This window comes from Gobio gobio (assembly GCF_949357685.1).
Source record: "Gobio gobio genome assembly, chromosome: 15".
In the NCBI taxonomy this organism is placed as follows: domain Eukaryota; kingdom Metazoa; phylum Chordata; class Actinopteri; order Cypriniformes; family Gobionidae; genus Gobio; species Gobio gobio.
The window spans coordinates 7,995,646-8,018,320 of NC_137108.1; the positions used below are offsets into that span (position 1 = coordinate 7,995,646).

General features: G+C 37.7%; 1 protein-coding gene across 1 annotated transcript in view; it reads right to left on the minus strand.

Annotated features, from left to right (window-relative positions):
- Positions 1-335: 335 nt before the first annotated feature.
- bckdhb (branched chain keto acid dehydrogenase E1 subunit beta) overlaps positions 336-22,675 on the minus strand; it is a 128,781-nt gene continuing 106,441 nt past the window's right edge. The window contains exons 9-11 of the mRNA XM_079837946.1: positions 21,533-21,619; positions 2,148-2,295; positions 336-1,294 (exon numbers count right to left, since the gene is read on the minus strand). Of these exons, the coding sequence (XP_079694072.1) occupies positions 2,155-2,295; positions 21,533-21,619 (228 nt within the window). The 3' untranslated portion in view covers positions 336-1,294; positions 2,148-2,154. The remainder of the gene's footprint in view (positions 1,295-2,147; positions 2,296-21,532; positions 21,620-22,675) is intronic.

The following is a 22,675-nucleotide window of genomic DNA, read 5'->3' on the forward strand; positions in this document are numbered from 1 at the left end:
ATCAAGTTTGTGTGAATGTATTAATCATTTTGAGTCTAAAATCATCCCATAGGCAGTGGCTGGCAAAGAAAAACGCTGGCCGGGACAGAGTTAACTACCATGCACTATATAGGGAGCAGTGAATGAGTGAACAAGTGAGTGATTTCAGACAGCAAGACTCAACAAGGAGGTTATTTCCTATGCTGGAGTCAACCATAGGGCTATATTCAGAGTCAAAGAATCGACTCTTTTGGGTAACTTGAAAATGACCTCAGATTTTCATTTACTCACTTGTGGTGTTTCAAATGCTGTTTCTTCCCCAATGGAACAAATCAATCATTTATTGGGTATTTATTGATAAATGCTGTTTATTGTGTAAGCAGCTGTGTAAAAAGCAGGATCACGCACATGTAGAGCCAGTGATCTGCAACAATATCCTTGATGTATTGTGTTGTTTGCTGGATTTTGGTTTTGTACTGCATGTGGATCTTAATTAAAATCTGTCAATCTGGGAATGCCATTCCTGACAGATTCATTTCAAGCATGTGTCAGTCATCTACTGTGTGTATGTGATGTTATGTACGTTCGTCTGTGAACGAAGAAGAGTTATGCATTACATAGACCTCGGCCTCCCAGCAGGCCGAACGGGCTGATCTCAGCAGAGCGTCTCTGTGAAGATAACTGGGGCCGGATTTAATATGCTTAAGTGAGTAATGACACGGTGTGAGTGTGCTGGACGCTAGAATACACTCAACCTGAGGTCATCTGAGCGGCCGCACCCAGCCTCGAACGCTGCGGTCACATTCCACTGTCACTACGACCAAAATGAAAGATGCTGTTTTATCTTTATATTCTGTCCACGGTTTGTGGTTGAAGTCTTGAGAGCTGGAGGACGCTCAGCATCTGTGACAGCAAGGCAGCTCACTAGGTTTTAAAGCAGAGATTATTTATTCAATTAAACCAAAGATTTTACAAATAGGATGGTACATTCACTAACTGTTGACAGAATCAAAACACACAAGATCCAGCCTAGTTCCAATTGAATATTAATACAAAAAAACTAAACGTTAAGATAGTGAGATCCAGGTAACAGTAAGAGCACAGACATGTAAGGAGCAGATAGAAGAGCACAGCACCCGTGTGATGTCCACATGTTAGTGTTCAGAAATCACGATTCACCCTCTAGACACATGTTCAACGAGTTTCCCAAAAAATGACAGCCTGTCCGGTAACATGGTCCCATCTACAGGCAGAAACGTAGTTAGCTGTGGGATCGACTGGTTTGTTCACTGATGAAGTTCTCAATCTGTGTTGCCTGAGAATAAAAAAGAAAAAGTAAATGATGGTCTAAGAGTTCCGGGTCTGTGTGCAGTAGTTCTGGATCACATGACTTCAGGTTTGCTTGTTATATTTGGCAATAGCATCTACACTGCGGCTAAATTCGGTTGTCAGTTCATCTTTTAGAGCTTAATCCTGTAATGTACACATAAGAGTACTCATTTACAGGAGTGACAACCACAATCTATAACTGAATTAAAGGGATAGTTCACCCAAATATTAAGAACACTCATGTCGTTCCAAACCCAAAAGACTTTCGTTCATCTTTGGGACACAAATTAAGATCTTTTTGATGAAATCTGAGAGATTTCTGTCCCTCCATAGACAGCTATGCAACTGACGCTTTAAAAAGTTCATAAAGAGATCATGAAACGAATCTATATGAATTGAGCAGTGTAGTCCACATTCTCTGAAGAGACTCGATTTATAGGATAAACAGATTGAATTTAGGCTTTTATTTCACATATAAACATTGATCAGCAAACATAGGGTAACACGAGAATGAACCTCATTGGTTCTTGCAAAAGCTCAAACGTGCTGCGTAACACAAGAATGAACCTCATTGGTTCTTGCAAATGTAACCGTCTTTGGTCGCTGTAATATTAATTTCAAACAACCAAGATCCCAGAACGCTGCTATGGTTACCACAGTGTCTATCATCGCAACTTCGGGAGTGAATCGTTTCATACAAACACAGAACGATTAATTAGAACTACAAAAAAGTCAAAGTAAACTGAACCCGACCCCCTTTTTTATTTTTTTGTCTAAAAAATGAGTCCGGCTTTACAGGGTCAGATAATAATGGTACACGTGACAGAAAACATACATACCTGTGTTTCAGTAATTGATCATACGCTTGACGGCCTCAAAGCACTTCCACTTGTCTGGGATGTAGAAGGGTTCAAAGATGTGAGGGAAGGGCGTATCATACCCACAAACCCTACTGATGGGAGCCTCTAAGTTCAGGAAACACTCCTCCTGCAGAGAACACATTCGGCTCCATTAATAATTAATAAATTCACCTTATTCTTGATGTAAGAACTGATCTCATTTGCTTCCAGTTATTTTAGCTGTACAAAAAACGGTCCGTTATTCAGCTTGATATGTTAAACTATTACTTGTGATAATATTTTAATTTATGATCGTAATCATAAACACATTGGTTTGTAGCGCAAATAATTTGACCATTTACTGCATTTTGTTATTCTTCCCATTATTTACCTTTAGTGTAGACTGGGTAAACCCAGCCCGATCTGTTGGCGATTTGATTTCGCCCTGCAGCTCAGGCTGGAAACCTGTACATATTTCTATCCTGCTTCTGTTACAAATTTGCGGGGACCAATCACAAACCGGCTAATCCACCTGGCGTGCTATTGGCGGGTTAACACGATGACGGATAGAGAAGCGATGGATCGTTGGTCTGATTGGTTGAAGGACTATCCAATTGCGTACAGAGTCATTTGAACTATGCCCGTTGATCACACCTCTTGTGCAGTAGAACATACAGAGCAGACTCCCCAGACTAATGTTCAATCTTAAAAGACTGAGCTTGGTCTGGTAATAGCCAGACAACCTATAGCGGCTAATGAATCAGAAGTCAAGTCACCTTTATTTCTATAGTGCTTTATACAACACAGATTGTTTCAAAGCAGTTTTACAGTGATAAAAGAAAATTATTCAATGATGCAAACAGTTCATTTCAGCTTTACAGCAGCGCTTATGAAAAAAAAGTGTCATTTTTCAGTGTTGATTCAGTTCTGTTGTAAAGATCATCAATTATTAATTTAGTTCATTTAATCTATAAAGCAGTTCTGCAGAAAAAAAGTGATGTCATCGTTCAGTTCTCATCCAATAGTGTCAGTGCAGTCAAATCAATAATATCATTGAATATTAAGTGTAAGTGGCCACACAACAGCCTGTTTCCGCATTTCTACATAAGGTGAATACATTTTTTTAATGTTTTTATTTAAGTTAATTATTAAACCGATGAAAAGTATTCCGTCACGTGAAGCTGAAGAATTTTAATCTCTGATTTGTTGATGTTTTAAGTTCAGCAACAACACAGTCTACTTATACTAGAGTCAAGAGACACCGATTATGACGTAGGGGGAATACTTTCTTATGAAATTGATTATTTTCATATTGTAGAGAGCTTATTTCACTTTGACATCAACGAGAAAATCAATGAGAATTCATCATTTACTCAACCTCGTGTCATTTCTGATTTCGGTCACTCCACTGAAAGTCCATTCCACCAAAACTTTAATGCTTCAAAACAGTCTTCTTAAAGAGATCTTAAAGGGTTAGTTCACCCAAAAAGGAAAATAAGCCCATGTTTTACTCACCCTCAAGTCATCCTAGATGTATATGACATTCTTCTTTCAGAAGAACACAATCAGAGTTATATAAAAAATGTCCTGGCTCTTCCAAGCTTTATAATGGCAGTGACTGTTGGGTCGTTTTTGAAGTCCATAAAAGTGCATCTATCCATCATATAACTGCTCCACACGGAGCAAAATTTTTAAAAAACTTTATAAACTAAAAGAACTAGCTTCTGGCGGTCAGCGGTGCGCGAGTCGACTTGTGCTAAAAGACTAACCCCCAACGCTACGTTTTGTTTTGCTCTATCCTTTGCGCTTCTGTGTTCATCAATACACATGCGTCAAGGGTTCAAGGGTCAAGGGTTACTCTTTTAGCGCAACCGCTGACCACCGGAAGCTAGTTATTTTAGTCTATGAAGTTTTAAATATGAATATATTTACAACATGAACAAATTGAACAAACGCACCACTTCGCTTCAGAAGGCCTTCATTAACCCTCTGGAGCCGTGTGGAGCAGTTATAGGATGGATAGATGCACTTTTATGGACTTCAAAAAACGAAAACCATTCACTGCCATTATAAAGCTGGGAGAAGCCAGAACATTTTTAATATAACTCTGATTGTATTCGTCTGAAAGAAGAATGTCATATACACCTAGGATGGCTTGAGGGTGAGTAAATCATGGGCTAATGGTCATTTTTGAGTGAACTGATCCTTTAAAAGCAATCCATTTGAATTAAGCAGTGATACTCAACTGATATTCAATGCTGTGAAACATCAAAACACAGTAAAAAAGTCTGTAATTTACTAAAGAACATGTCTTAAATATGGATGAACAAGAAAAGATGATAAACAGCAACAAATGTAAAAATGTCTTCATGTCCTTAGTCATGATCCCAATGAGTGTTTGGGTTTCTATTTCAGCTTTTGGAGAACTTTAAAATAAGCCAGAAAAAAATGGAAGCTGAACAAACCCACTTCCCAATGACAAAACACAGAACCATCAAAACTTGTGCATAAGGAAAAGCTATAAAGGGGTCTAATGTTTCCTCATACAAAGCCAACACTGAAATCTACTGTCCATGAAGACACCTCCAACTCTTAATGGAAATGGCTTTTTGGCTTTTCCATGCCCAAATTCGAACACAGAAAATGCATGAGCTAAGTGTGAAACATGGTCGCACTTTGGGCGAACTCTCTCGTCTGCTGGTGTTTTCTGAAGTGCCTACAAAAGAGCGTCAAGCTTCATTAAAGGGCTTTGTGCTTGCTTTACATGACGGCCTGTATAAACACAAAAATGTGTTTTAGATTTGCATCAGCAGGCAGTTCCAGCTCTGCCGAGAGACATGAGGAAAGGCTTTGCGGATCTGAGGCAGGTCCCGGATGCTCCAGTCCGTCCCACAGCTGCAGTCGGTCTGCCGCTCAGTGGTCAGAACGAGGCTGGCATCCTGCTACACATAATCACCGTTTTGGGATTTGCTGTGGCAAGATGAACCTAGTGCTTCTGCTGCTCAGAAATAGTTGTATCTACATGTGATGAATCTGAATAGTGTGGTTTGTAATGCCCGGAAATGGACTCCAGGAAAGACACATCAGGGCATCTGCTGATTGACAGGACTTGAAATTAGATGCAAATCACGTTCAGCTCATTCTAATACGTTCATGCAGTGCAGGAAAATAATGGTTTATCATTCTCTACGCTCTCAAACTTGTGATGTTTTATGCCATTTACATTTGTTCATCCATGTTCTCCATCTTCTCTTCCACCATCACTGCTAGGATAATCAAAGCATCAACACATGTGCTATACTCAAGGTCTTCTGAGGTCAAGTTTCATCTGAGAAACAGAACGAACCCAAGTAGTCCAAACACATGAACATTCAGCAGATCTACAACACCAATGTAGACTAAGCAAACCAATCTAACATCAGCAACAGTTCAAGGTCTGAATCACCACAATACAAGTTTAGTAAATTGTCCCCAGTTTTAAAGCCAAGGGTAATTTTGGCTTTATTCTTTACTCCCAAAGCGGACGAGTACCTGCCAACCTGACCCACGGGAAGAGCAATAAAAAACCTCTAAGTATTCTTACTGGAAAAGCAGGAGAACAGAGAAGTGCAGTCTAGTCTGAAGCCACTGCATGTGTACTGAGAACAAGACTATTCCTTCCAACCCTCTGCAATGCGAGTAAATCACTCGCATATGCGACCAAATTACACGAGAGGCGACTAAAAAATATCAGTAACACTTGAAGGGGTGTGCATAAGACTGACATGACACCTTCATAATCATGACATGACACATCATGAATATGAAGGAGTTTTTATGCATGTTTATGACATCTGCATTTTTATCTGCATCATTTTTAATGCAAAGATGACATTATTTGAGATGTCCTTGTTATGACAACTTGACATTACCAAGACAACATAACCTGTCATAAACATGACATAGCAGATGAATTATCAAACTTAAGAAACGACTTAGCTTTTTGGGTTAACATTACATTAAACTGTCCTGCGGTTGGTTTTGATGTTGACTGAGGCCATTATAATGTCATGATTTTTTTTCAGTGGTACAAGTTGAATTTGTCATTAAAATGTCATTAAGTGTTAAAATTATTTTATAACAGCGTCATGAATATTTTTTTTTTTTTTTACGTTTCCTCCACCAGCTCCAACAAAAGGTCAGACAATAGACAATTTCAAATGTCTTAAAAATATGAATAGGTATTTGAGAAATAAAATCCAATAACAATAATAATATATTAATTATATGTTATTCAATGTTATTATATAATAACATTGAAATGTATACTTTATATTTATATTATATTTATGCAGAATTTTGCATTGTTCTTGCGTTCCATGTAAAAAGTCTGGCGAGTAAAATAAAAAAAAAGTGTCCGTAGAGGACTTCAGTTTTATCAATATATGAGAAGTGAATCATTATACCTAATATTTTTAACTATCAGCATAAAGATAACTGGACAGTTCTGTATCAGAGCCACAAATTAAAAATAGGAGTTAAATACCACCTGCTTTCATAATTTGTCATTTAACGTGATGACATTTATATATTTGTACGTGTGGATTAACTTTCCAGTGCTTCTTGGGGTCACTGTACACATATATAGATGTCATCACATTATATACACTACTGATTTTTTTTCAGTCAGATTTTGTAAAACAGTAATATTGTGAAATGTGTACAATTTAAAATAATTGTTTTCTATTGTAATATATTATATAATGTAATTTATTCCTGTGATCAGAGCTGAATTTTCAGCATCATTCCTCCAGTCTTCAGTGTCACATTATCCTTCAGAAATTATTCTAATATGATGATTTGTTGACCAAGAAACATTTCTGATTATTATCAATGTTGAAAACAGTTCATATTTTTGAGGAAACTATATAAACATATTTACAGTCCCTTTTCACTGAATTTAATGGATCTTTGCTGAGTAAAAGTATACATTTCTTTCAAAGAAATCTCAGTATTGTATATAATCCATACATACATACATACAGTGCATCTTTAAATGCATCATAATACACACACTCTCAAACTCATTTTTTACTGTCAATGTGGAACCAGCAACAGCCGCAGATTAGAGAGTATTCAAAGACTACCGTGACATGGAAATGCCCATATTACCGACTGTAAGAGCCAAAAAAGACAATTGTGCACCGCATATTTAAGGAGCCCAAAGCCATATGAGGACAGACGCTCTGAAACACTCACATACTCTGAAATAAGATGAAACATTTCAATACACATTCAAAAGAAAGCAGAAAAATGTAATCTGTATTGAAACACAAGTTTCAATGTCAATGATTATTCCTATTTAATAATTATTTAATCATCCTCAATAAACCCGTCTCCGGCGTGTTGCCTCCTATCTTTCGAATATTCTGATCTATTATGACCTCTGACCTGTAAAGTTGCCAGAATAATAATCAAACACTGTTTGTTAATTGGCCAGAGGAGAACTGGCACCCCGACTGAGCCTGGTTTCTCCCAAGCTTTATTTTTCTCCTTTAGGTCTCCTGATGGGGTTTTGGTTTCCTTGCCACTGTCACCTCTGGCTTGGCTTGCTCAGTTGGGGACACTACATTTTTCAACTAAATATCCAAATAAATCTAATTATTAAACTAAATTAACCATTTAAGCTAAATTACTGATCTAAATTACTGATCTAAAGCCCACACTGTCACTGTAAGATAATTGAAATGAAGTGATGACATCACCGTTTTCGCCGGAACAGCTATACGGCTGAATAAAATTCTGTTGCATTATTTTCCTGTTTAACACTGAGAACTCCAAAATCAACATCAATGAGGCTGTTTATGACCAGCCATTAGTGATAAAAACTAAATATGTAAATCATTTAGTTCTGGGACATACAGTCAAACCAAAAATTATTCAGACGTCTTCAACATTTTCTATCATTATAAGTTTAGAAAATGGTACTAAAATATGACAAAAAAATTGTCAGAACAAATTCATCTTGATAATGTCAGGTAACTTTGATAATCAATCAGCTGTTAAATTTAAGTACACAATTATATACCAATTTAGGTCAAACAATGACCAAGCAATGCTTCATTTTCTTCAGTCTGTGGTGTAAAAGGTCGCATTAGCAATTCAAGGAAAAACACTTCAGCAAAACATGGTCAGGTCAAAGTGTATGAATCATTTTGGTCCCAAATATTTATCTATTTTACAGGTAGTGCACTGTATGAAGATTTTTTGTGTATAATTTGCCACAGTTCACTTTATTTTGCTATCCTCACTTACATAAATTAACTATAGTGTCCAGCACCCACTAGTAAAACATGATATCTGGTGTCTGAATATTTTTTGGTTTGACTGTATGCTATAAACTACAGTCTGTTAACTGAAAGACTAAAAGCAACTGAACTTCTCAAATTCACTGACACAGTTACAGAAGTTCCTGTGGGTCATTCAGATCCTTTAGTATGTACATGACGTATCAATCAGAAACACTGATCTGAAAGGCCATTTTTAGACAGTCATTCTGAACGTCATGCTATTTTTTGCTTGATAACAAGTCAGAGTTTGTGCATGTCAGACGTCTTTACTGTCACTCAGAGCGGCTCAGACATGCAAAAACATCAAAGCACCTCAGCACAGTAACAAATGTCAGGACTGGATATTTCTCATGCTTTTACCCATCCATGGGTCGCCACAAATCAGGGTTGTGTGACATCCAGAGCCGATTTGAGATGCCTTATAAAACCACAATTCCTGAATATGAACTGAAGTGGCAAACAGAAGGCAGAACTGTAATTTGAAATCAGTGAAGTTGAATTAAAAATGGAATGACGTTCAGAGAAATTAATTGTATTATATATACACACACATGCAGATTTAAAGAGCACCTATCATGGCATTTAAAAAGTTCCAAATATTGTTTTAGAAGTCCCCAACAACAGTTTTACATGCATGCAATGACAAAAAAGACTTTAGTTTTCTTATAATATGCATTTATTTTTACCTGTTTTGACAGCGATTCTCAAATGATTCCTTTAGTGATTCACTTTTCAAAACCCCGCCTTTACGTGACGCTAATCTGCGGTGATTGGTCCGATGACCCAGTCAGTTGTGATTGGTATAGTCTGTGCAGAGCCATAGAGAGAGATGGATAGATCTCTCTATATGGCTCTGAGTCTGTGCAGATATTCTCGGAAACGGAACGCCCATCAAAGTCTTATAGTGACAGTAATTTGTTAATATGTGTCAGGAGTTATGAATATGAAAACCGCGTCGGTACCGTTTTACTTGTAATATGAGCCTCAGCTGCTCTCATTCATAAAAAAAACTCCTCTATTCTCCTCACGAAGACTCGCGACAAATCAACATCCCTCAGGGCCTTTAGTTCAAAAGTGTGCAGATGAGGAGACATATTGATAGATTCTCATATGCCTGTGTCAAATTTCTAAACAGAGGAGTATTTTTTATTCAATACTTCCTCAAAATGTGCAGATGTAGCCTAATTGAGCGATTGAGTCTCTTATGTGTTGTTTTCAATTCATACTGGCAGCCGGAGGGCGCTCTGTGCACATGTAGTCCATGTACAGACAGACAAAGAAGATACCATGTGCCATAATAGAAGTCCATAATAAAAGCTTCCTGAGATCGCGAAACATACATTTGACGACTAATAAACACTCAATCGCGACGATGTATGGTTTGTCTTCAAGCCACTTAGTCTTCAAATGCTCATCCTTGGGCAGATGAAAAAAGTTTGCTTTTGAGTCGCACTTCAGAACACAGCGTCTCGTCGCCATGATGTTTTCTAGTTTTCACTGGCGTCTTGGAGCGCAATAAGTGGGCGTATCGTATTCAAATAACTTGACAAGTTGACGTCATCTAGTCAGAGAAAAAGCTTCGGTCTTCTAACGATTCTTAAAAATGACTCAGAGTCGACTCTTACTTTTGAAAGAAAATAACTATAAATGCGGTGCACTGTCATATTTCAAACTTTGCAGGATGTTTTTGTTCACTTAGATCTATTTTACACATTACATGAAAGGTAAATTTCAAAATTCCATGATAGGTGCTCTTTAATAACTTACACCACTGCGACCAATGTGGAAAGTGCTCATATTAGCTCTAATTTGCTTTGCTTTATTTATGCTGAGCACAAGGTGCTGTTTTGCAAAATGAACATCTGTTCTAATGGCTGTTAAAGGGTCATGAAACCCTAGACTAACATTTTAAACATAGGTATGTGTGTTCATCATCAGTGAAGACAATATTAGCATCTGTTCATTTTTAGCTTTTTTCCCCACTATTTTTGTCTTCCGGATTTAAAATCGGCATCGTGTCCAAATCACAGGTTGTGACGTGGCAGTGCACTATAATACTTCAATGACGCATTAGTGTCTCATAATTATTCATGAGACAGAGCTTTCTTATTCTATGAGAAGACACGGAAGATTCATGCATAATTATTCATGGCACCACATGGTGCTTTCCAATGACAGACGTGTCAAACTGTGAGATTGCGTAGTAGATGAGAGAGGCGTTCATGGGTCGCAGGTGTTTGATTCTGTGGTGTGAAATCTGCATGGCTTTCCCCGCGATGCTGCCAGGGCTAGACTCTGGCTGCGGGTGGTTGGTTGGTCATCAACTACCGACACATCGAAACGGTTTGTGTGTAGCAAGCATTTTTCTTGAGAAGTGAATGTGTTTTGTCGTTTAAAAACCTTAATAAATGATCATGATAACGCTCAATGGGCACCGCCATGTTAGTTTGCACCGCAATTCAGAGAATCAGATCTACAATACATCAATTCACCCTCTTCTCCCGAAATACATGAAAGTTAGTGGCCAGTGAACTGGGAGAAGAATAGAGTAAACGTTATATTTACTTACACAATGTGTACCTGATATGAATAAAAGCAAAGATTATGTGGTTGAAAACACTGAATAGTTGTATATAGTTGAAGTAAATAAAAGTTACACTACATTAAATGACTTTAAACTGATAAAATCCCTCTGTTATTCCAATTCAACATGCTGTGTGCAAAATCATTTTCAAATTAATTCAAATTCATACTCATGAACTGAAAAGTAACCAATTCAACTCTGCTTTAGACACACAGATACTGTCTAAAAATACAGAGAAACTCATAGAGACATGCTTTATGGGGACTTTCCATAGACATGATGATTTTATTCTGATTTTATTCTGGGATATTCTGTCCCCTAACTCCTAAAACTACCCATCACGGAAAACCTTCTGCATTTTTACATTCTCATAATTTAGTATGCTTTATATGCCACTATCCTCATGGGGACCAAAGAATTATAATAATGTCCCACTTTTGGGGACATTTTGTCAACCTTAATTTAAGGGAACACCTGACACGCACACATTCCAGAGGAAACTGACTGCTTTATTCATACACAGACAAAGAGATATTGAATATTATTCCAACTATTCCATGGAGTTGTCCAAGAACACAGAGATCAATCTGAAAAATATCCCTGTTCCAGCCTTCAATCCAGGAATAACAGTACGGTCATCTTCTGTCACAGTCTCAGCTTTTGCTCAATCACTGCATGAAGCTGAGGTTCTTACTAGATTCTTACCATTTCTGCAGAAATCATGAATGGTGTTTGCCAACATGATTTGATGTATCCAATCCAATCATTTTATGTATATATTTGCATTTTAGTTTTCTTATAAATAGGCTGTGATGTCAAGTTAGCACATTTTAGATAAAAAAAACATGACTTATATAATAAGTAATTGATAATTTTCATTTATGGGTGAACTAGCCTTTTAAATACAACAGAACACATTAAAGGCCTGTTCACACCAAGAACTAACTATAAAGAGAACTACAGTATAACGATAAATATATTAGCGTCCACACCAACACACAATAATATTCTGTTAATTGTAAGCATACTCTAAATCTGCCGATTTAAAAGCTCATTAAAAAAAAATCCTCTTTAAAGTAGGATTGATTCTGATTGGCTGCCAATGTTTTTATTGTTCACTGTGTCATTATCGTTATAGTGGTGGTGTGGACTCTGTTATTCTTTAAAATTTAGAATGACTTTTTAAACTAAATCCTTAATGTTATTGTTACAGATATGTAACTTATGTAACAATAACTTATGGTTCATTAAAAACAACATGCGTAAAAAAAGTGTGAGGCCTGATTGAGTTAGTGTGAAACTCACAGTTATTGGTAAGGGGCATGACACTTCCCAAACACGCTGGAAGCACTTGACCAATCAGAACACACTGGTCCAGCCTACCAATCGGAGCACATTGAGTTTTTTGGAAAGAGGCGCTTTATAGAGACAGAACTAAACAGAGTGTTACTGACAGACTGGGAAAAGAGGTGCTGCAAAAATCGTACAAATTTGAAAAATAATGTGCTTTTTCAAGAATGAAAAACTATTCTACACTCTAAAAAAAAAAAAAGGTTCTATATGGCACCAAAAATGGTTCTTGGCTCGTAATAGGGGAACCTTTTTAAGTGCTATAGAGCACCAATAGAGTGTAGTAGAGCCCAAAAAGTCAGAATAGAAGAGTAAGATTAATTCAAGCTTAACAGCAGTAAAAAAAAAAAACACTGTCAGTACGGTGCATTTCAGTATGGTGTGCTGTCCACAACTGACCTATCGGTAAGCCCCTCCCCTCGAACGCAGATGAGCCAATGGCAGTTGAGTATCAGTTACACGGGGACCAGAAGTCGGACATCTTAGGGTTTCAGCGCCATAGAGAAACATTGGAACATCCGAAGCTCTCATCGTTTTGATGGTGTTTATGCTACAAAAATGGTAAAGCGATGTGCCTGAGGTACTGTAACACTGACTCCAGGCCTCCTGAGAGGATTTTCTGGTTGTCATGCTCTCATTAAGTTACGATTAAAGCTAGTGAGTCCATGCTAACGTACAAACCGAAATAACTTACTGTTCTCACGTCATGTAACAGTGTAGGTCAAAGACACATAAACGAAGGTCTACATTTCAGTGCCTCTCCATATTAAACTGGTTATATGTAAATTAATTTAATTTTACCCTGCGGTACATGAACAGTGTTGATCCTGGATGTTGTCATCTGCAATCGTGACGACCGTAACATGAGGCTTCTCCCGTCGGCATTGTGATCTGTAAACCCTTGCTTCTGTTATTGTGATTTATCATCTAATTTGTTTTTGTATACATTTTTGATATTTCTGTGAGTTTAAATATGTTTAAGGTCTACATTATCTGTCTTAGTAAGGAGGACTCCTATTTTGATGGGTATTATAGTCTACGGCCGGTAGGGCTGTAACGATTTGACCAAAAATAAAAACCTCGATTAATTGAACATTTTACCTCGATTACGATTAATGAACGATTATTTTTCTTTTTTTTCCTTTTTTTGCCCTCATAAGGTTTTTGAGTAAGTTCACTGAAGGTTTGTACTGTAAATATGTTCTACTATTAAAGGCGGATTTTTTTTTCTAATAAAAAAGTGCATTTCTTTGTGATTTTAAAATACTTGAAGGAAACGGTTCACTTTCAGCAGTTATTGTCTATGGGGCAGATTTATGCTTGTTGTACATCAGATACAGATACATTAGCACAGTAGGCCTACATTACATTTATCTGAATGCATTAATGAGAGTGATGGTGTGTGTGATTTACTCATACCGTCTCTATTCATTATGAAGCAGTGTACTTACTTCAAAGGTATTCAAATATATGCCTATAACGGTTGAGTTTCTAAGCTACTTTAGTGACTTTACTTTAGTCACAGGACAGCGTTGACACTGCGTTTCTGTGCTCTCTGCGCGCGATCTTCACGTGATGTACGAGAGCTGTCCGAGTGCTCGTTTGTCACAATATATCAGGCATTAGTTCAACATAATACACACCTGATGGTCGAAACTCGCTTTAATGTTCAAACTGGCAGGGCTTAAAACACATACAAATGACAAGCTTCAGTGTTTCCCACAGATTAAGAAACCAATTTGTGGTGGTGGCGGGCGGGTGGGCGGGGATGGGTTCAGTGATTGCCACAAATATCGATTTCGATCTTGATTCAGTATCAATTCATATTTATATAGCCTACTGTACATATAAGGAAAAATAAGTTTAACTATTTTAAACTTTTCTTAAATTATATTTGCTCACATTCAAATAATATTCACTTTTGTGTGCTTTATATAAGTATTATTCAAAATATTAGGATGTAAGTTATTAACTTTTTAAAATTTCACATTTAAAGAAATCTAGTGTTTGGTCATGTATAAATATTTATTCAAATGCAAAACCTAAAAATAAGTAAGATGATATGATCTGCAATACTTTTAGCAAATATACATATTATTTATTAGTACTGTATATTTATTAAAGAGCCATACAGGCCTCTTTGCATTGGAATTCTCTATTTTAACCTTAATTACTACACTAATTGTAATATAAATAATACAAAATATTTTAAGTGGTCATTAATGGAACACAATTATTGCACAAATAGTAGGCCTATTTAGTACCAAAAGATATCCTCAAAATATTCAATAAATATTTTTAAACTAAAATATAGAACATATAGGCTATTTAATTGAAAAATAGTTAAGGTGTATGGTCACATTTGACCATCAATGAGTATGATGTGAACAATTATTAAGCAATGAGGGCTAAATACAAGAAAAACATTGACATTAATGTCACAATGTTGGGTCTATCATCACTCTCCATAATAAAATGATCCTGTATGTGGTTGACGTAATAATCAATGCACACTATGCTGTACTGTACCAAAACCTGCTGCAAACACCTGTACAGTGAAACTGTTGTGTATCCGCAGCTTAAGCCATTCAAATGTATTGACAGCGCGGGTTTGTTTATAACTATTGAGCACTCCGTGAACCACGTGACCGCGCGCGCGGTGGGATGAGAGCAGGTCGCAAATCTGTTTTTCAATGCCTCTGACTTTAACTGTTACACATTAGCGCCAAACGCTATTTATTGTTTGCATTTCGTATTCAATTTTAAAAGCTTAGACTTTAATATCAAAAGCAGGTTTGAGAGAGAGAGCGAGAGAGACGCATGAGTGACAGAGAGTGGGAGGGAGAGCGGGGAAAGGAAATTAACAAACACGCTGCGTGTTTTAAATAGCGTTAAAAAGTTGAAGAATAATGACACGCAATGTGTGGTGGCCGGTGTTGATTCTGTGGCGCACCGCCACGAATTAATCTATGTGTGGGAAACACTGAGCTTTGTGAGGACGCAGGTGAAAAAGGTCTGACTTCAGGGCACGCGCGCGTTGTCAGAGACGCGACACTGCTCGGCTCTCTGTGTCACAGAAAAAAGCTGAGCACTGAACGGATAAGTTTTCCGTATTGTTGTTTTTGATTAGTGCACAATCGCTTTAAATATTGAAACTGGAAAGCCTTTAAACGCATGTAGGCTACTTGACAAACTTTATGAGCACGAAAGTGAAAGCGATCTGACTTCGGGGCTTGTGCGCGTCGTCTGTGTGTGTGTGTGTCAGCGCATAGGCTATAAGAACCGCAATTAACTGACCTGTATAAACTGTGTAAAACATGCAGTTACTATAGTGATTCTGGGCGTCTATAAACAAAGATAACTGCTCCCGCATCTCTCTGTGTGCCTGCAAACTGCACTTGATGTGACTGACGGGCTGGAGTCACGTGAAAACCGAAATAACCGACATGGGAAAAATACATCGGTTAGAGGTTCTGAATGTTGGTTTCGATAATTTTTCGATTAATCGTACAGCCCTCTACGGGTAGTGAAAGGGAGAGCTCACAGTTTATCGGAGTTGTTTTGCAGATACAAAGTTTACCGGTTATTAACTGCACCCCCGAAAAGTCATAAGCTCTGCGTATATGTTTGTTTACGGTTAGTTGTATGAGTGTTTTTGTGGAATTTGCTGTGTATGTTAATGATAATGAGAGAGAGTATGTGAATGAGACGTTAATGCGCACTTTTTTCACTTTTTTGGAGTAAAAAAAAGGATGTAATAAACTTCATAAACCATAGGTAAAGTTTGGCCATCAATCGGACGGGGTCCGCTACATTCTGTGTCCAAAAACATCTTGGGATAAGGTTTTCACACTGACAGCTGTCATGTTTGTTTGTCCGAGTTAGCAACAGTAACTGGGGGGGGCGGAGCTTACCGATAGGTCAATTGCAAAAGGATGTAGACGTTCAAGATCGGCTAACAGAAACAAATGACTGGAAAATCATAATGCAACATGTATGAATTGCACTTTCAATGTTAAGTTTGTTCAGTGGGACTACACACTTGTAATGTGTTGGTCAGGCATCCACATCGGAGTTTGTTACATAAGTGTGTAAAGCATCTAGATTTGAACAAATCTCAAGATTAAGCAGTTTTAATGAAGCTTCCCTGAGCAAACACCACTAAAAACCAAAAGGCATGTCATGACTGCAGAAATGACTGTCACTGGCTTGTGATGTGTTGGGCCATTATCACAGACATCAGTAGCTTGACCACAGTTCAGGTTTTACGCAGGAAAGCTAATAGCCTTTTTTTTTTAGCAACTTTTCTGTTCAATGCCATTATCTGTGCACATCCGGCTGACTCATGCCCACCCCGCTCAAACACACACACTCACAGGTGCTTTAACAAACTTTGACGTCAATGGAAACGTGACTGATGTTTTTGTTTAAAGACCGGCCCTGCATCTATGCATGGATGAATCTCTTGATAAAATTTCCACCATCAGCACCAGCTCGCTGAGACCGGAGACACTCATGAATGTGTACACTACTGCTCAAAAACTTGGGGTCACTACAATTCTTTTTTTAAAGAAATAAATACATTATTTCAGCAAGGATACATTAGATTGATCAAAAGTGACAGTAAAGATATTTATTTAAATGTTACAACGATTTCTATTTCAAACACATGCTGTTCTTTTGAATTTTCGTGTCATATATCCTGATTTACACAAAAATATGAAGCAGCAACATTGATAATTATGTTTTCTTCAAACTCTTTGATGTAACTGACCTCTCAGGCAGGATTTGCTAACACTCTTTTCCATCAAAGACATTTGATTAATGGGCCACTGAAACATGGCAGATACAGTGAAAAAGAAAGTTTGCTGATCATTCCACTACAAAACAACATGAGATGTGAAGCATTAGGCTGTTTCCACAACGTTTAATGTCCAAGATGGTTTGGTTGATGTGAAAGTTGCTTTCTGTCTGACGTAATTTGAATCTGGCCAAAACGAAGTTCATTTGGAGTTAGTTTCGTAGGTTTGAAACAGCTTCCCAAAGCAAACACTCTGGAAAAGTTTGCTCTGGCTAGTAAATACCTTTGAACTACCATTGGTCCGTGGCGATTGCGTAAAAGGTAGGTGCGTCTCTGAAGCTCTACCTTCTTTGACATTGAAATCTTTTAGAGTTAATTTCTTCTGTTCAAATTTAAAACAAAGCAGCATTGACACCATTTTCAAATCATGTTTAATACTGTAAAGTTGCTTTTTTTAAAGCAATATATTGTAAAGTGCTATATAAATAAACGTGACATGACTCGACTGGAGTGCTGAATTGAAGAACTAGTGCAGACATTCACATCTCTACGATCAGATGCTTTCTCAGCTGTTGTTTTCTCACAGCTGTCATGTTTGGGGCATGTTTATTTTGTTATTGAGAGGACGCTTTATTAACACATTAGCAACACATTTATATAATCATCTAAATGCCTCTCTGGGTCTGCGTCTTGATGTTTACTAACAGTATGGCGCTGCAAAGGTATTTCCAACTTTTTACCCCTAAGCATAGAACGAAAAAGAACTTCGCCGTGAGTATTTCAGGGCTTTATATTACACTAGTAACCAATATTCCTTAAGTGATCGATGATGACAGTGAAATTGATTTAGATAATTTAACATCTGTGGCCAGCTGCATGAAAAGTACTATTCTTACAAGTTAGTCATTTAAGTGTTAATTGGTTTGAATTTGAAAAATAAGAATGAGTATCCCTTGGCTTATAGCAAGTTGGTTTCGCCACAGGTCTAATGATAAATGGAACACCATTTTTCCAAAGATTATTTTGTAAATTGCGTTAAAAAAGCAGAAAAAGAAGAGTAATTTAAAAAAACACGGGCCTAAAGGCCTGTTCACACCAGGGCGATTTTCGCACGCGTTTATCGCCAACGTTTAATGACTCATGACTAAAAGGGCTCCAATGTAAGTGTGCACACCAATGTGCAAAAAGTTTTTTAAAAACTGTCCGACCAATGAGATCGCCGCTTTTGTTCACGTGCCTGGAGCTGCTGAAGTAACAGTAAAACACGACTTGGTGGCGCTCAAGCACAAAACGGTCTTGCCGAGCACACACTGATACGACGAAGAGGAGGTAAGTAGACAATGAAGATGAGCTGCTAATGCTGCTTGCAGTTAGCAAAAAGTGTTTTGGCAAGCACGTAAATGTCTCTCTTCTTCTTCTGTGTGACAAGCGAGTGTCAGAAGTGGCGCAGCACCACCTTGTGTACCGGGAGCGCCATCTACTGAATTTGCACATTCACTCGACACATCGCCAGGGAAAATCGCTTGGGTGTGAACACAAAGACGCGCCGGAAACAGTCTCGAAAAATGCTGGCGATAAGAGCACACTAATCGTCTCGGTGTGTACAGGCATTAAAACCAACTTTTTGCCACACCTGACAATGGCCAGTGACTTAAGACATTTTTTTACTGGCCATTAAACTTTTTGCAAAAAACTGACCCCAAAATTTTAAATACCAGTGAAAATTCACAATTCTCTATTCCATTTTTGATACCAGCTTAAAACTACTAGCCTAACTAATATGAATTTAAGACATTATTAAAAACAATTTTGCATCTTCTTGCACTTGAATATTTAAATTGTCAAGGCTTAAACTTTCGTGACAATGCCGCACTGTCCCGTCAACTGTCCCGAGGGTCATTCACGTTTTGGTCACATTCATGTCCTCACAACATTGCATTGTTGGAATTCATAAAAATGTCAGGCAGCGGCTATTTGCACCAAGTGTTAATAGCAACTAGATTCTATTTACACTAAGTGAAAATAACATTTTCTTAACGATAGATGATATTTACACTAAGTGCAAATAGCTGTAGTTGCTATTTACTGAGTGAAAATAGTGATATATTTTATTTACACCATGTAAAAGTAGCAGTTCGTGTTTGTTTAAAGTATAAATAGCATCTAAATATTTACACACATTGCAGATAAATACATTTGCTCCTCAGTATTGTTCTACATTAACTGGATGCAATAATAACAGTGTAAATGATTATATTTATTAAAATTATTAAATGGATACCGCCTTAAGGGAACAATAAACGCCCTCCCTACAACCTACCCCATAAATGCTTTTATTATTATTAAACATTTCGTTAGGCACTTTATTTCCACTTTTAGAACATTGTCTTCACTTTTATTGAAAGTAAATGCCTTTTCGATGTGATATGTGATGGGAAAAGTGAGAAGAGCGAGCTTAGCAAAAGGCGGATTCGAATCCCAGGTCGATCGCCTCAAAAGCTTGTTCCACGAGCCATACGCTCTACTGACTGTGCCACTGAAGACGTTGAAAAACATGCGCCTCTTTTTAATCTTGTTTGGGCTAACCAGGCATTGTTAGGCGGAGCTACAGGGAGTGCAGAATTATTAGGCACGTTGATTTTCTGATCATATTTTTTTTCCAGGCACATTTGACCAATTCCAAACCACAGTAATCCTAATAACTACTATTAATTTAGTATTTAATAATGTATAAGTGATATATAATTGTTCATGAAGGCTGGAAATGAAAATCACCTTATATTCAGGTGTGCAGAATTATTAGGCATGTTTTCTTTTACAGATAAATTGAGCCAAAAAAGAGATTTAACTCAGACTGAAAAGTCAAAAATTATTAAATGCCCATGAGAAGGATGCAATACTAATGCAATACTAGACATTGCAGTTAAGGCGTGACCATTGGACAGTGAAATGCTCGTTGGGTCAGCAGGGTCAGACAAAAACATGTGGCGGAGAAAAGACACCTGTTAACTGCAAAAGAATTAAGAATTAAGGTGAAGAATTAAGGGTGAAACCATCAGGAACCCTTTAGTCTCCAGCGCCACCATTTTCCAAAGCTGCAACCTACCTGGAGTCTCCAGAAGTGAAGGTGTCAGGATCTCAGAGACTTCAGTTAGGTAAAGAATCCTAAAAAATGACCCCCACTAGATAAGAATCACAAGCTGAAGTGTTGTAAAATACATGAAGAAGGTTTTTTTATAGGCTTTATGGACAGATAGGTTGAGAGTGACTCTTGAAGGACCAGCACCACATCCTCTAGTACCACTGTTTGAAGAATTCATCTTCCAGAATCTGGCAGTACGTTTTGGGAGTTCATTTTAGTCCATCCTGAAGTCCGTTTTGCAGAGATGGACTAAAATGAACTCCCAAAACGTACTGCCAGATTCTGGAAGATGAATTCTTCAAACAGTGGTACTAGAGGATGTGGTGCTGGTCCTTCAAGAGTCACTCTCAACCTATCTGTCCATAAAGCCTATAAAAAAACCTTCTTCATGTATTTTACAACACTTCAGCTTGTGATTCTTATCTAGTGGGGGTCATTTTTTAGGATTCTTTACCTAACTGAAGTCTCTGAGATCCTGACACCTTGCACTTCTGGAGACTCCAGGTAGGTTCAGCTCTGGAAAATGGTGGCGCTGGAGACTAAAGGGTTCCTGATGGTTTCACCCTTAATTCTTCACCTTAATTCTTAATTCTTTTGCAGTTAACAGGTGTCTTTTCTTCACCACCTGTTTTTGTCAGATCCTGCTGACCCAACGAGCATTTCACTGTCCAATGGTCATGCCTTAACTGCAATGTCTAGTATTGCATTAGTATTGCATCCTTCTCATGGGCATTTAATAATTTTTGACTTTTCAGTCTCTTTTTTGGCTCAATTTATCTGTAAAAGAAAACATGCCTAATAATTCTGCACACCTGAATTTAAGGTGATTTTCATTTCCAGCCTTCATGAACAATTATATATCACTTATACATTTTTAAATACTAAATTAATAGTAGTTATTAGGATTACTGTGGTTTGGAATTGGTCAAATGTGCCTGGAAAAAAAATATGATCAGAAAATCAACTTGCCTAATAATTCTGCACTCCCTGTAGTGTGAATAGCACTTGCCAACAAGGCACACTATTTGCACCGAAAATGTTATGGGCCAACTTGCGTTTGTCACTTTCATATACTCGTCAACGCCAATTTATACTAGGCCCTGCTAGAACATAATCAGCACTGGTCAATCTCTAATTCATGACATCCCTTTGAGCCTTGATTTCCCATCTGCTTCTTACCTGAACAGTAGAGCTGATCTCCGCTGCAAAGCCTCCGGTCACTGGAGCCTCATGACTGATGAGCAGCCGACCCGTCTTCACCACTGACTGGAAGGAAAGAGAACATGAGTCACACAAAGAGCTGAAAAACCAGATGATTTTATATAACAGCACATTAGAATAAGTCTATTTTTAAAATAAAAAAGAGGTCGAGACGTGCACAAGAAGTGTTCAGGCAAAAGGATTGGCTCCATTTAAGCGCAATTCCAGCCCATGAAACCAAAATCTAAATGCAATAAACAGTTTTATTTTCAAATCAGGCATAAATGCATTTTTAAACCCCCAAATCTTAACGTTGCTTTTATGTTTCACAGTATACTGCCTGAATTCATTGAATTGCGGCACGGTCTAGCAACTAAATAGGGAAACTGGCTCTCTTTGTCAAGTGACATTCACATGGGACACAAACTTTGGGAAAACGCTTGAAAACACTAGTGTTGAAAAAAAAAAGCAGTTTTGAAATGTATCAGGATTTTTGTAGACGTAGCCTCAATGTATTTAAACACATGGCCACTGCATTTATTAATTAGTGCAGACTGAAAACACCATTTGATGCTGATTAAGAATTTTGTTTGATGTTCATCCTTGAATGTCAATGGACATTATGACTTCAGTCAAACAATCTGATGAAAATAAACAGGTTGCAGCTGCAAAGCCCTGACTCCACATCTGCAGGACTCATCAGAATCTATGAGGTATAAAACTGACAAATCTTGCCGCAAAGCCAGTTCTTCAAAAGGAGAAAAACAGGTGCAAAACAGCAGATCACAAAACACTTGTCCTTGCGCTGGTGGTCAGGCATTTCCTGAGGCAAGGATTTTGGTTTGTTCTGTAATCCGAGTAATTATATAAAAGTCTTGATCTTACTTGAGATAAAAAAGGACATCAATGTTTGCAGTTTCATGACTGCGCATCTGCTGAGGAGAATGTGAGTTCAGCAGGTTTCTGTGGAGCGACACAAAGACACAGAAGAAACTACACCAGCAACATCCTTACCAGGCCACTTCCTTCAATGTTTGACAAATGTGTGCCAAATGTATTCATTTAAATGTTAATTCCAGTCATCATACAGATTGGTACGCAATAGAGTTTTTCAGCACTCGG